Source organism: Rhipicephalus microplus, chromosome 9 (assembly GCF_043290135.1).
Source record: "Rhipicephalus microplus isolate Deutch F79 chromosome 9, USDA_Rmic, whole genome shotgun sequence".
NCBI lineage: Eukaryota > Metazoa > Arthropoda > Arachnida > Ixodida > Ixodidae > Rhipicephalus > Rhipicephalus microplus.
Genome location: NC_134708.1, coordinates 54,246,405 through 54,259,725, shown reverse-complemented (window position 1 = coordinate 54,259,725; position 13,321 = coordinate 54,246,405). Strand labels below are relative to the sequence as shown.

At 48.7% G+C, this 13,321-nt stretch overlaps 1 protein-coding gene across 3 annotated transcripts in view; it reads right to left on the bottom strand.

Moving 5' to 3' along the window:
* Positions 1-5,929: 5,929 nt before the first annotated feature.
* The window catches only part of LOC142771803 (uncharacterized), a 479,046-nt gene continuing 471,654 nt past the window's right edge, over positions 5,930-13,321 (bottom strand). For all 3 annotated transcript variants that reach the window (XR_012886162.1, XM_075873675.1, XM_075873674.1), the window contains exon 3: positions 5,930-7,363. Coding sequence is in view for 2 of the 3 variants with exons in the window: in XM_075873674.1 (XP_075729789.1) it covers positions 6,354-6,740 (387 nt within the window). In the remaining variant the exon portion in view is untranslated. The remainder of the gene's footprint in view (positions 7,364-13,321) is intronic.

The window sequence follows — 13,321 nt, the reverse complement described above, 5'->3', positions numbered from 1 at the left end:
CAGGCTCTGTTCGTAGCGCTTCCAGGAGCCGTAATGCATGGGGTCTGAGTGGGTTTGAAACGCGGGCGAAGGCTGAGATCGCTAGTATACGAAAAAGTCACTAAACGTCGCTTCCCGTAGTTTCCTCTACAGTTATTGTGTGAAATCAAGGCTGTTTCTACCGATTTCAGCACTCAGTTTTTCAGTATGGCTGAAAACCTCAGCGGCAAAACTTTTTCACGGTATCCATTCAAACAACTGTACGTCTTTTTGGTATACGCCGAATTTCTCATGCATTTAGCCCGACTTTTTTGTTGAGGATCGAGCGATGTTAACAAACACGCACAATCGTAGTAATTGTGTCCCGCCTTCCGCGGAAGCAGGTATACTGCGCTCCGACCAACCGAGATGCCCTCGACGTCTCTACAATTTTCATTTGGTTCTCCCTCTCGTAGTAATATATATTAGGCCCGAGGAACCGGCAGCCGACAGCTACGATGAACGACCCAAGATGATGATAATGTACAGGTGAAGATGATGGGTATACTAAATGCCCACACTAATTCCACCCCCACCCCCCTTCGTGAAAGCGGCCAGCCTGACCGCGGCAAGTCACGGGGACAAAGAACGTCGCATGAAGGGCTTAATACGGAAGACATGGACGACCTCAGTAGTTAGATAACAGCGATCTGCTGGGGCTACGAGTGGCTCACGCGATAATTCACTGATGAAGTTTCTTCAAGGACTGAGTACGGCCCGATAAACCGTGGCTGAAATTTGTCGCACAAACCAAGTGTGCGTCAAAAGGAGCACTTCGTCTCCAGGTTGAAAGGATACAGCACGATGCGATTCATCACAAACTAGCTTTTTCTCTTGCTGTCGGGCTTCAGTATCTATACGAGAATGTTGGCGGCACTGTGCGAGTCGTAAAACGTATTCCTCTGTAGAGGATGGAGATGAATTCGCGTGGCAGGTAGAAAAAGAGACGTCCAGGAAAGAAGTGGAGCGTCCATAAACTAGGTAAAATGGTGAGTAGGTGGTTGTCCGCTGAATGGCCGTATTGTAGGTGAAAGTGACGAATGGATAGAACCACATCCCACTTCTTGTGGTCTGGTTGAATATAGGCGGCGATCATGTCAGCAAGAGTGTGTTGAAATCACTCAGTAAGGCCGTTAGTCTGGGGATGACAACTAAAGGCAGTCTTGCGAGTTGTGCCGGAGGCGTGAAGAAGTTCGTTCACTAGTTGTGAAAGGAATGCCCTTCCACGGTCACTGAGCAGTACACGTGGAGCACCATGACGCAGTATAATGGCTTGGAGGATGAAATCGGCAATTTCAGAAGCTGAACCGGTAGTGACGGATGCCGTCTCAGCGTAGCGCGTCAAATAATCAACGGCTGTTACTATCCACCGGTTTCCAGCAGCACTGACTGGAAGGGGGCCAAAAGATCGACACCTACAACTTCGAATGGTGTGGCTGGGCACGGAAGAGGCTGTATTGTACTGGCTGGAGCAGATGTTGGTAGTTTTCTAGATTGGCAGGTAGTGCAGGACCCGACGTACCCATCTACGCTAGTGATATTGCCTGGCCAATAAAACCGACTTCGAAGGCGATCGTAGCACCTCCACCACTTCATACGTGGTGGAGGTGTTGGGTATACTAAATGCCCATTTATATATATATATATATATATATATATATATATATATATATATATATATATATATATATATATATATATATATATATATATGTGTGTGTGTGTGTGTGTGCTCACTGGTCTTTTACTTTGCTCTTACACCGTTATTTCGATTTTTCCTTCAAACTAGTTTCGCTATAGCGCGGCTCTCGAAACGATGTCGCCCTTTTGCTCCTCGGTTCCCGTTCGCTGGGTCTCACCTTTTTTTTTTTTTTGCGAGTCCCTTTTCTTATACGGCCTTTCGCCGTATACACCTTGGTCGCGAGAGATTAATACGCCACGGTCCTTTCTCGTTAAGACCGCTGTAGCCGAAACGGTGGCGATGGTTTGTCGCGTACGGAGACGGCTGAGTAATACCCGTACTTACCGACCGGCACCCCTCTGCCGCACGAGTCCCGTTTCGCCAGCGTCCTCTCGTAATGTGTAGCCATGCGTGACACGCGTCTCTTATCGTGGCACATACATCAGGCCTTGCTTTTCTTACAGCTCCGCTGTATTACGTTCGTACGAGCTAGTGGCGGGTGAACTTGACGACGACAGGTTCGTCACGTTACGTTGACGCGAAAACCGGGCCCGCATGCGCGTTTGAGCACTGCAGCGTATCTCCGTCACGAAGAGACGCCGGGTGCACCACCGCATAATCACGGAGGCCATGCGCGAGCGCAGCGTCACTGCTCCGAGCGTGCGCGCTCTCGACGTTACGTCGGACTATATGAAAACCTTAATCACTCTACGTCCCCGTCAACCCATTTTTCAAAAGAAAACGGCTCGTACCTCCTCTCCCTGGACTAAAACTGGTGTCGTGATGTTAACGGGACGGCTCGTTTGACGGCTGTGAGAACGAGCCCTTACTCTATCCCGCAATGTGTCCTCATAGCCGCAGTAGTAGTAGTAGTAGTAGTAGTAGTAGTAGTAGTAGTAGTAGTAGTAGTAGTAGTAGTAGTAGTGGTAGTGGCAGTAGTAGTAGTAGTAGTAGAAGTTGTTGTTGTTGTTGCTGTTGTTGTTGTAGATCACCTGAGTTAAAACAGAGAGAGAAATGGCAGCGACGCGCCTAGAAGGCCGAGTAAACGGAATCAGGAATCAGGGGAAATAAGGCGCTTCTTGAGAAAAGAAAGGAATGGATATCGCATGAATAACAGTAGAAATAAGGTTTCACTGTTCGGGTTACAACAAGAGTTCCGGTCGCGGTGGAACGCTACCAACATGGCCATGCAGTCATGCACAGCAGCCGCAGTGCTTGGAACGCTGCTTGTGCTATGTGCAGCTCGGCGCCCCAGGTCCAGGACCAGATCTTGGATTGGGCCAAGAGGGTAGCGAAAACCTACCCTGGGTAGGTGTGATGCGGGTTCTTGTTGCTAATTTTTTTCTCCCGGGCTGAGCCTCAGAGAGTTTTGTTAATAAGGACAAAGCCGTTCGGTTTCCAAGAAACACACAAAAAGTTTAATTGAAAAGTAAAAAGACAAAGATTCCTCACAAAACAAAACACTTAATAAACAGTTGACTGGACATGACGAAACACATCTGTAAACACCCAACAAGAACGTTCAAAGTCAGTAACTAAACCTAACGTTCGAAAGGGGCTGAGTGATGGGAGTAGCGCAAGATATCTGTTCGGTCTCACCCACACGCTGAATTCCGCCGACGATGAGCAAACCGGAACGCGGTGATTCCGGCTTCAGGACGCGGGCAGGACGGGGATGAAGGAACGCTGGCTGCTGACGACACGTCGAGAAACCAGGCCGGAACGTGGTGGCTCTGGCTTTAGGAGTGTGGACCCGTCTGTGACGAGAGAACGCAGGCTGGTGGTGACGCGTCAGAGAACCAGGGTCGACCTAGTCAAGCAGCTGGGCGCACAGCTCGGGCCCGGAGCCCGACGGCTGTAGCTCGCCTGCCGGAACCAAAGTCCGCAGGCCCTGGAAAGGAGTTCAGGACCGGATGGCCACGGTCCTTTGGAGCGGGAACACGACGGCAGGAGGCCCCGGCCGGTTGAAGACCTGCAGGCTCGGGTCCTACGCCCGACGGCCCATCTTCAGCGCCCGGTCCGGTGACGACCTTCCGCTTGCCCCGTCTTCTTCGAACTCTCCTTGCTCTGGTCTGCTCAGGCTCCTGCTTCAGCTCTGGCCCACTTGTCTCGTTCTCATTGGAGATACTGCTGTTTCGTGGTGTCAAGCCATTGGGCCTTGAAATCTCCGTGTTCGCTGCCCATTGGATCCTGCCACGCATCCTCGTGCTTGACGCTCTTTAACGTCGTCATTCTTGTTTAAGCAGCACCGCACGTGCACTCTGGTATTTCTCCTTTTGTTTTTTTTTCCGTGACGCGCACTTTTCGAAGGCGCGCACTTTGAACGCGCACCACACATCACATACGCCCCCCTTTTATTCAAGTTTTTTTTTTAGAAAAAAAAACTGCCGATGAGTGCGCGTTCTGCACTACGTCACAATTAAACCACATATTTGCACCACGCAGTTCAACACATCACCGGGCTACAGTTCGCTACATCGTCCAAATGTCCACACTTAAACTTTAGATTCACCCAATTGCATTTAAAAGTTCTGAAACCCGGAATAAACCTTTTTACTACAAAATCGACTATGGACAAAGCTACTTGTGTCCGCATCTAAAAGTCGAAGTCCAGAAAGAGCTACCGGTTTTCTAACCCTACACTCAGGTTATCGCGTCCCAAACCAGACGCACTGCCCTTCTCGCACGTTTCGAAAGTAACTGTGGCAAACATGCTTTTATGCACTTTCGCTGAAACGCGTGTCTGCGCCCCCGCCGGCCACATGAACGCTTACCGGTCACAGAGGAACAGGGCGCGGTCTCGAGCCGTCGGCGTCGACACGAAACGCACTGAGACACGAATGTCCAAATGCCACAATCTCTCACACAAATGCTTTCTTTTAGTTCACCATCTAATGAACACAAGCTCGGGGTGCCCTCAGCAAGCCCAAACGCTCCGACAAGCGTGTGAGGTTCCTGGATTCTTGAGAAGGGATGCCGTTGTGCTCGGTCATTATACAGCTCATCTTGAGTGGACTTAATTATAGGTTCAAAACCAATCACGTTCTCAGGTTCAAGACCCTGTCTGGCATTCTCCATACCTACTATCGAGCCCACCTCCGATTCGATACTGTTTATTTTGAAGAGTGCTTCAGCACTCCCATCGTGTTTTCTCGGACAAATAGCAGTTACGCTATCCTGTGAACTAGAATCCCCTCTCTCTCTGAGTGAGATATACGTATGGTCTAGGACCATTGACGTGGTGCCTGCTGCTACCTCTGTCGGTACAAAACAATCAGTGGCCACTATATCAGAGCCTTCATGGCATTCGCTGCCATCTTCCCAATGACGTTCTAGCGCTCCTTCCATGGAGCTATTGAGAGGTAGCCCTACCCCTTCCCGAAATGTGCTCGGCCTCTGAGACGTTCTGATACACACCTCATTCTGAATGGAGCTTCTTCGTTCCCTGCTATCGAAGCTTTGCTCCACAACATTTTCCACAGCTTCTAGGTCGCCCATATCCAGGCGCTCTTCTTCATAGGTGCTTGGCCTCTCAGAGGTCCCCAAGCAGCTAACGGAAGTAATATGTTCCCAGCCAGAGAAGCTTTCCGTCGCTTCAACAAACTCCTCATGACTCCTGCCTTCTTGGCTGTCCACCTCTCTGCCTTCCTCTATCTGAGCTTCTCGCTCCGAAGTAAGGCTGTCGCGAGGCTCGAGGCCAACCTTGCAGGAATCGACTTCCCTCCAGCAAACGCTGCTATCGGAGCAAACATTCACCGCTTGCTCGACCTTCTGCATCGCCAGCTGCCCCCTTTTCGCCATCGCAAGCTCGAGTCGCCGCTCGAGGTCCACCCTCTCTAATTGGAGCTGCTGCTTCAGTATGCGTGTCTGACGCTCTAGCAACACTTTATTTTCACGCGTTACGCGCTCTAGCTCCTCCTTCTTAGCTCTAAGCACCAATTCAAGCTTTTCCTTCGCCGCCTTTCGTTCTGCAGCCCGTTGCTCACGCTCCCTCTCCATCCGCTCCTCGTACCATACTCTAAACTCCGCTCCCGTCAGTCCCATTTTATCCGCCAACTCAATTAACTCCCACGTGTTCGTCATCGTGTTAACCGCGTCAAAAAATCTACTGGAAAAACAAACGACTTTGTCCTGTCGCGGACGCCAATTTGTAATGCAGGTTTCTTTGTTGCTGATTTGTTTTTCTCCCGGGCTGAGCCTCAGAGAGTTTTGTTAATAAGGACAAAGCCGTTCGGTTTCCAAGAAACACACAAAAAGTTTAATTGAAAAGTAAAAAGACAAAGATTCCTCACAAAACAAAACACTTAATAAACAGTTGACTGGACATGACGAAACACATCTGTAAACACCCAACAAGAACGTTCAAAGTCAGTAACTAAACCTAACGTTCGAAAGGGGCTGAGTGATGGGAGTAGCGCAAGATATCTGTTCGGTCTCACCCACACGCTGAATTCCGCCGACGATGAGCAAACCGGAACGCGGTGATTCCGGCTTCAGGACGCGGGCAGGACGGGGATGAAGGAACGCTGGCTGCTGACGACACGTCGAGAAACCAGGCCGGAACGTGGTGGCTCTGGCTTTAGGAGTGTGGACCCGTCTGTGACGAGAGAACGCAGGCTGGTGGTGACGCGTCAGAGAACCAGGGTCGACCTAGTCAAGCAGCTGGGCGCACAGCTCGGGCCCGGAGCCCGACGGCTGTAGCTCGCCTGCCGGAACCAAAGTCCGCAGGCCCTGGAAAGGAGTTCAGGACCGGATGGCCACGGTCCTTTGGAGCGGGAACACGACGGCAGGAGGCCCCGGCCGGTTGAAGACCTGCAGGCTCGGGTCCTACGCCCGACGGCCCATCTTCAGCGCCCGGTCCGGTGACGACCTTCCGCTTGCCCCGTCTTCTTCGAACTCTCCTTGCTCTGGTCTGCTCAGGCTCCTGCTTCAGCTCTGGCCCACTTGTCTCGTTCTCATTGGAGATACTGCTGTTTCGTGGTGTCAAGCCATTGGGCCTTGAAATCTCCGTGTTCGCTGCCCATTGGATCCTGCCACGCATCCTCGTGCTTGACGCTCTTTAACGTCGTCATTCTTGTTTAAGCAGCACCGCACGTGCACTCTGGTATTTCTCCTTTTGTTTTTTTTTTCCGTGACGCGCACTTTTCGAAGGCGCGCACTTTGAACGCGCACCACACATCACAGTAGGCTCCTCTGACACTCCACCACCGCACCTTTCCCTCTTTGGATGAACAAAGTTTTTTTTCCTCCTCCGGCACAGCCGTGTAACAGTAACACGAGTTTTGAACAAGTGGCACGGGCAGAATTAGCACGACCTAGAACTGTCACAGACATGGAGAGAGAGAGAGAGAGAGAGAAATAACTTTATTGGTTTGAAAAAAGAAAGGGTTTGAGAGCTAGATAGGTGGGGCCCCATGCCCAATGCTCCACTGGCTTGCGCCGCCTGCCGGACGTGGTCCAGAAGTGCTAGTTCCACCTCCGGTACAGTGCACTAGAAGGGGGCAGTGGGCTCACTCTCCGGCGGAGGGTATGCAGAGGAGTGGCTCCAGAAATGTCGCACGTTGGTGGTTCTCTGGTCGCACGAGCGGCGGCGCTGGCATCGCCATCAATGGAAGAATTTCGGGAGGGACATTGCCGCTGAGCCGGTTGTGAGCCGGTCAAGTCCTGCAAAGCAACAGAGTTTGAGCCACGTTGTGTGGCTGTGGACATTGTTGCGCCTAGTTTTTGCCATCAGCTTTGAGCGTTACGCACCACGCAAGAAGACAGTATGCTTTACAGTGCATTCTGCAACCATGCCGCGACAATGGCAAAACCACTGTTAGGCGCTTGGGTGTCAACAGGCAACGTGTTCGTGAAGAGTAAGCAGGACCTGTCATTGTTTGGCGTCCTGAAGGATTAAAACAGGCCGAAGGAATGCGAGAAGAACCAGAACAGAGCGGACAAGCTTCTGGAAGACGCCAACGCAGTTTGCGAACTCCACTTGCAACCGCATCTGTGCATATTATCGATAGAAAAAAAAGTGCGCATACCTCACTCATTATCCACGCCGAGGCTGTTTTCAACTTGTTCGGCTGACGAAATTTTGTAACTGAGGAGGCCTCTTCCTCCCTCACGTCAGCTGTACAGCTAGCTTCATGAAAAAGCTCGAGGATATTTTCACAGAATGTTTTTGCCAGAGTAAGCTGCACTTTGACAGCATTATGGACACACTGGCAATTGTTCAACGCAGACTCGATTGAAGTTGGTTGCAGCGTGCATGCCGCTACCATCAAAGTGAAAGTAATTACTTTTTACGTTGTCACGCGTCTTCATTCAATTTGAAAGGACTGAAAACTGACAATTAGACAGGGAAGCAGCAGAGGGCCAAGCAGCTGAAGATGAGCCGTCACACATGAAGTTAATCAGGTTTGTAAATCAGTGGCTAGATGGTGTACTTCAGTTCTTGCAAATAAGAGCTTCATGTCAGGAGCAGAAGCTTCGTGTGTATATTTATTTAGTTTTTCACTATGTCTAACATAGTGAAAAACTAAATGTGATCACTATGTCTAACATACGTGTATCTGCATAATAATAATTATTAATAACCCCCAGTAAACTGCTGTGCCATGGTCTACAGCTGAAGCAGAATAGAAATGATTTAAGCACTACAACTTCACTTTATAATAAAGGCGCAAACCCAGCTAGCACGCCTGCATGTTAAAGCTTTTCTAGGAAGTGAACGTGCACTGTTTTCTAATTATGTCGTGAAAGGGTGGGCATAATCTTGTTGCGAATTATTTTTAGGTTCTGCCTACACAGCATGAACCGTACGTTTGGTCAATGTATCAAACCATATAGTTTGTGGGATACATCATCCTTTTCGACGAGGTGTTATAATCGAGGAAACATGATGTGGCCTGAAAAAATATAGTGCTTATCAGGAATACTCTACTAACTCAAACACACACCCTCCGAAACCCACACACACACACACAAAGCGTTAGCTGCGTCGCACTAGAAAGGAGAATGCACAGACTGCGCCAGCTGCCATCGGACTCATTTTTGGGAAGCTGTATCGCAAAAGAAAAGGAAAACACTGTGAAGCGGGAGCACCAGAAGCTCTTAATATAATCAGAGGGCAGTCAAAGCATGCAAGTTTATTACAAAGATCGAATAAATGCACGTTCCAACTTTTAAGAGCGGCCATCGGCGAGCAGCTTCTGCAGGTGAAGCTTCCATTGAAGATGCCTGTGGCGCCATCTCTCTTATGTGACGCCAAAAGCGTCGGAGTAGCTATGGAGTCAGCCCACTGCCCTCTTCTGGTACACTGTACTTCCGGGTCAGAGCTAGCGGGGATTGCCTCCCATCGCTCCAAAGAATTTTCCATTCTATACATACGCTGTAAGCGATCGAGTTCATTTCGCCGTTTAGCACAACTCCACGAGATATTGTAAAGGGTCGGTGGCGAGTCGTGACACCACGGACAATCGCGCCCATACACAGTTGGATAAATTTTGTGCAGTCATAATAAATTCGGATAAACTCCCGTTTGAATTTTACGGAGGTCTATGCTGCCTTCTCCTTTCAGAGATACGTGGGGGGGGGGGGGGGCATATTTTTGCCTCGTGCATCGCTGGTGAGCAAGAAGCTCTCGCGAAGCCATCCGAGCCTGGTCGTTTTCCTCCTCCTCGCGAAAACCGTCGTGCAGAGTGCTGGGTAGTGGTAACAGCGAGAAAGGCTGCTGCTCCGCTCGGTTCGTGAGTGCTCGAGCTAGAGCGTCCGCCCTCTCGTTACCCTCTAGGCCTGCATGTCCCGGGCACCAGACCAACCTATAAGTGTTGCTCAATTCCGCCTAAAATTTTGCAAATGTTTAATGGGAGGCAGCCTTTCGTGAATAGCCGGCACGCCTCTTGCGAATCTGAAAATAAGGTGATGTACGTCTAGCCATCGTTGCACTCTCGACTTTAATCGCCAATGCGATAGCAAAACACTCAGCCTTGGGGATCAATGTAGTATACAGTGATGCGCAGGACGCCATGCTTCTCGTGTCACTGCTTACCATTTTGACGACGCAGCGCTTCCAGTTATACTTGGAAGCGTCAACGTATAGCACGTTCTCATTGCCTCTAATTTTCTGATCCATTTTACACGCTCCTCTCGTCTTTCGTGATGTCGCTCCTTGGTCATGTTCCTGGGAATAAGGGCGATCGAAATATGACGTCGGACTGGTTCTGGTACGTCTACCATCTCATCATCCAAGATTTGGGGTTGCGGTGGTATACACGCCCTCATCAGTATCTCTCTTCCCGACTTCGTCTGGCTGAGGCGGTTGCGCTGAGAGATCAATGTTGCTGCTTTCAGTTCAGCGTACGTGTTATGCAGGCCGATCTCGAGAAGCCTCTGTGTCGGAGTGCCCATCGGTAAGCCTAATGCTGCCTTGTAAGCCCCTCTGCTGATAGAATCTACTTGCTCTTCCTCGCTCTTGTCCAGCGTGTGGAAAGGCAAGCTGTATGTCAATTTGCTCATTACGAGCGCCTGTACTAAACAGATGTTATCACTTTCCTTCATGCCTTTTTTGTGGAAGGTGATTCTCTGAATCATCTTAGCCACTTGTTTAGTTGCCGTTTTAAGAAGACCGATAGTCTGATTTGCCCTACCATTGCTTTGACCCCAGGAACCCAGGATCCGGGCGACATTGACTTCTTTAATTTTCTGCTTTTCGATTTCAATTTCTATTCTTCCATTACTTTTGTAGCGTTTGCTGTGTATTCTGATCTCCTCCGATTTTTCGGGTGCACAGCTAAGACCACTGGTGCTTGCAAAGTTTTCTACAGCCAGTGCCGCCTCTTGCATTTATGTTCTTTGATGGCCAGGGACCCACGTGTGGCCCACGGAGTAATGTCGTCCGCATAGAGGGTATAACCTAGCTGTGGTACACAGTCCAAGGCCCGAGCGAGTCGACGCATGGCGATAATAAATAACAGAGATATTTTGGCTCATTGAGGCGTTCCCTTGTTTGGCATTCGGAATGGCTCAGACCTAACGCTTGAAATACCCATTGTCGCCTCCAGATCGGTGAGAAAATCCTGTATATAAGTATATATATTTTCCCCGCAACCAACTATATTTAGCTCTGAGTATAGCGTCATGAGAGATATTGTCAAAAACTCCCTTTAAGTCTGGAGCAAGCAGCAAATGCTCTCCACCTTTGGGAACGCCTTTGAGGACCTCTTCTCGTATCAGGAGGAAAGCGTCCTGTGTTGAGAGACCACTGCGAAAGCCCAGCATGGTGGCCGGAAACAGCCCGCTGTCCTTTATGAAATTATAAAGTCTGGTGTGTACGACGCGTTCGAAAAGCTTCCCCATACATGACGTAAGTGATATAGGTCTGAGCGCGAGCAGGGATAGCTTTTTTCCGGGTTTCGGAATGGTTATAATTTTGGCGGTTTTCCATTCTGCAGGGACCTTCTCTTTGAGCCAATAGCGTTCATTGAATTGTTTTGTCAGGCCTTCGATGGCTTTGCCTCTAAGGTTTCTTATCATCGCATTCGTAATTTGGTCTTCACCTGGGGCTGTGTTCCTCTTGGCTGCCTGCGCTGCCGCAAAGACCTCCTCCTTTGTTATCGGTTCGTCTAGTTTCTCATTTCTAGCTCCGCTGCAACTCATGTGATTAGCCGAATTACTTCGTGGACTATCGCCAATATATCTCTCCTTGAGGGCTTTCACGAGGTTGTCGACCATGCCCGGAAATGTTTTTGCAATTTTCTGCAGTGTTCTGCAAGTTGTGGATTTGGACTTGTCTAGATATCAAGAATATTTCTCAGGATGGACCGAGTTTTCGCGGTGCTCAGTGTGTTTTGAAGCGAATTGCAGACCTTGACCTCGGTAGCCTATCTGCTTGCATAGTCGTTTACTGCTTCTGCAAGAGCAGCGATCCTACGCAGTAGTGTCCTATTCAGGCCTTGACGTTTCCAACGCTTTAGTAGGCAGCACCTGTTCTCCCATAGGTGTAGCAGACGGCTGTCTACTGCTGGCGTTTCTACAGTTCTGGCTATTTTCTTCGTAGTGATTGCGTGTACTGACTTTATGTACTGCGACCATGCCCCGATTGAGTCCGGTACGGAGTCGGGTGGAGGATCTCGTTTCCTGAACCCAGTCTAATCTGTGATCGCCGTATCACCTATCAATCTGCGCAGTTTGGGAGTCGATATGAATACGCTTATAATGTACTGGTCGCTTCCTAGATTTTCCTCTAGGTTTGTCAAGGATGCGTCTTTGAGATTGAAGGTGGAAGTGAGGTCCGGGAACGTGTCTCTACAACGAAAGAAATTTATGTAGCGCGAGGCGAAAAAACGATCACGGGAAGGAATAGAGTGCGAAGACAGAGCGCCTCTCAGTCTATTCAATACTTGGTACTTTGATTTTGTATCGTGATACGATACAGTATACTTCTCGAGTTATTGTATGCTATATAATACTTCCCGATTGCGTGGGAAGACACTTCGTTGCATTTGCAAATTTGCTAGCTGCAGAACTGTTGACTCAGAAATTTCTTAACTAAAAACATTGCCTTAATTTTAACCGATCATCCCTGTACAATCCCAAGATTATTGTCTTCAAGTTGTTCCACGATGTTGTTTCATTGAACATAGTGGAACTTGTCTGGCTGCTTAAAATGACGGCTCTTCATACGCTCGTGCTGTGAATGGTCTTTCCTTGATACTTTTGCGATCGATGGACATCGTTGCTCTCCTTATTGACCAGATAGCAGGTAGCCAGCTATTATACAGGAACTTCAATGAAAAGCCTTCGCAAAAAGACACCAATAACGCCGAGCATTGCCGTTTTCGCAATACCAAGTCGCCCAACAGGTGTGGAGTAGGGACAACGCTCATATAGATATTTTTGTGACGTTTTGTGTGTATACAATGAATACATAACACTTCGATGGGTTTTTTCATATTCTATACTTGCCTGCTGGCGTGAGACATTCCTTAGTAATATACCCATTAACGAGCAATCTTTTCGCATTTCTTCTCCGAGATAACTATTGCTTCTCAGACACATCTAGGGTGTATACTGTAGTGGCACAAAGTGTCGCAGGACACCACTACTATTGCCAATTGCCAACTGCCAATTGTACACTATTGCCAATTGCAAATACAACAGCTAGTTAATATGTAAGAGTAAAAAAAAAAACTTGTGGTGTCATAGAAAATGGTCAACGAACATATCTAAGTAGCAATACAGCAGACACATATCCCTACCAAATTTCCTTGGCACCATCGCCTGTTAGTTCTCAATAATATAACTCATAACAAAAAAACTAGCTCTTAAATTCACACTTATTTCTTTCAATTAGCAGGCTGATTCCGTATCAGACAAAAAAGGTGAGTAAGGATACAGGAGCACCACAAAAAAGGGGTTGCAACCGCACGATCTGCAATGTTTGGGCTGAATTAAAGTTTATTCTTTCGAAGAAACTTTAGTGGCGAGTACGTGCTCTTGGTCTGTGGTATTTCATGTTCTAGTGCCCGTGTCTGAGTGCGCACCTTTAGTCAGTTAAAGGATACAGGGCTTTTCATGTAAGCAGAACCAAACAACTAAAAATTGGTTAACAAGGACTGAATGAAATCAGTGGCG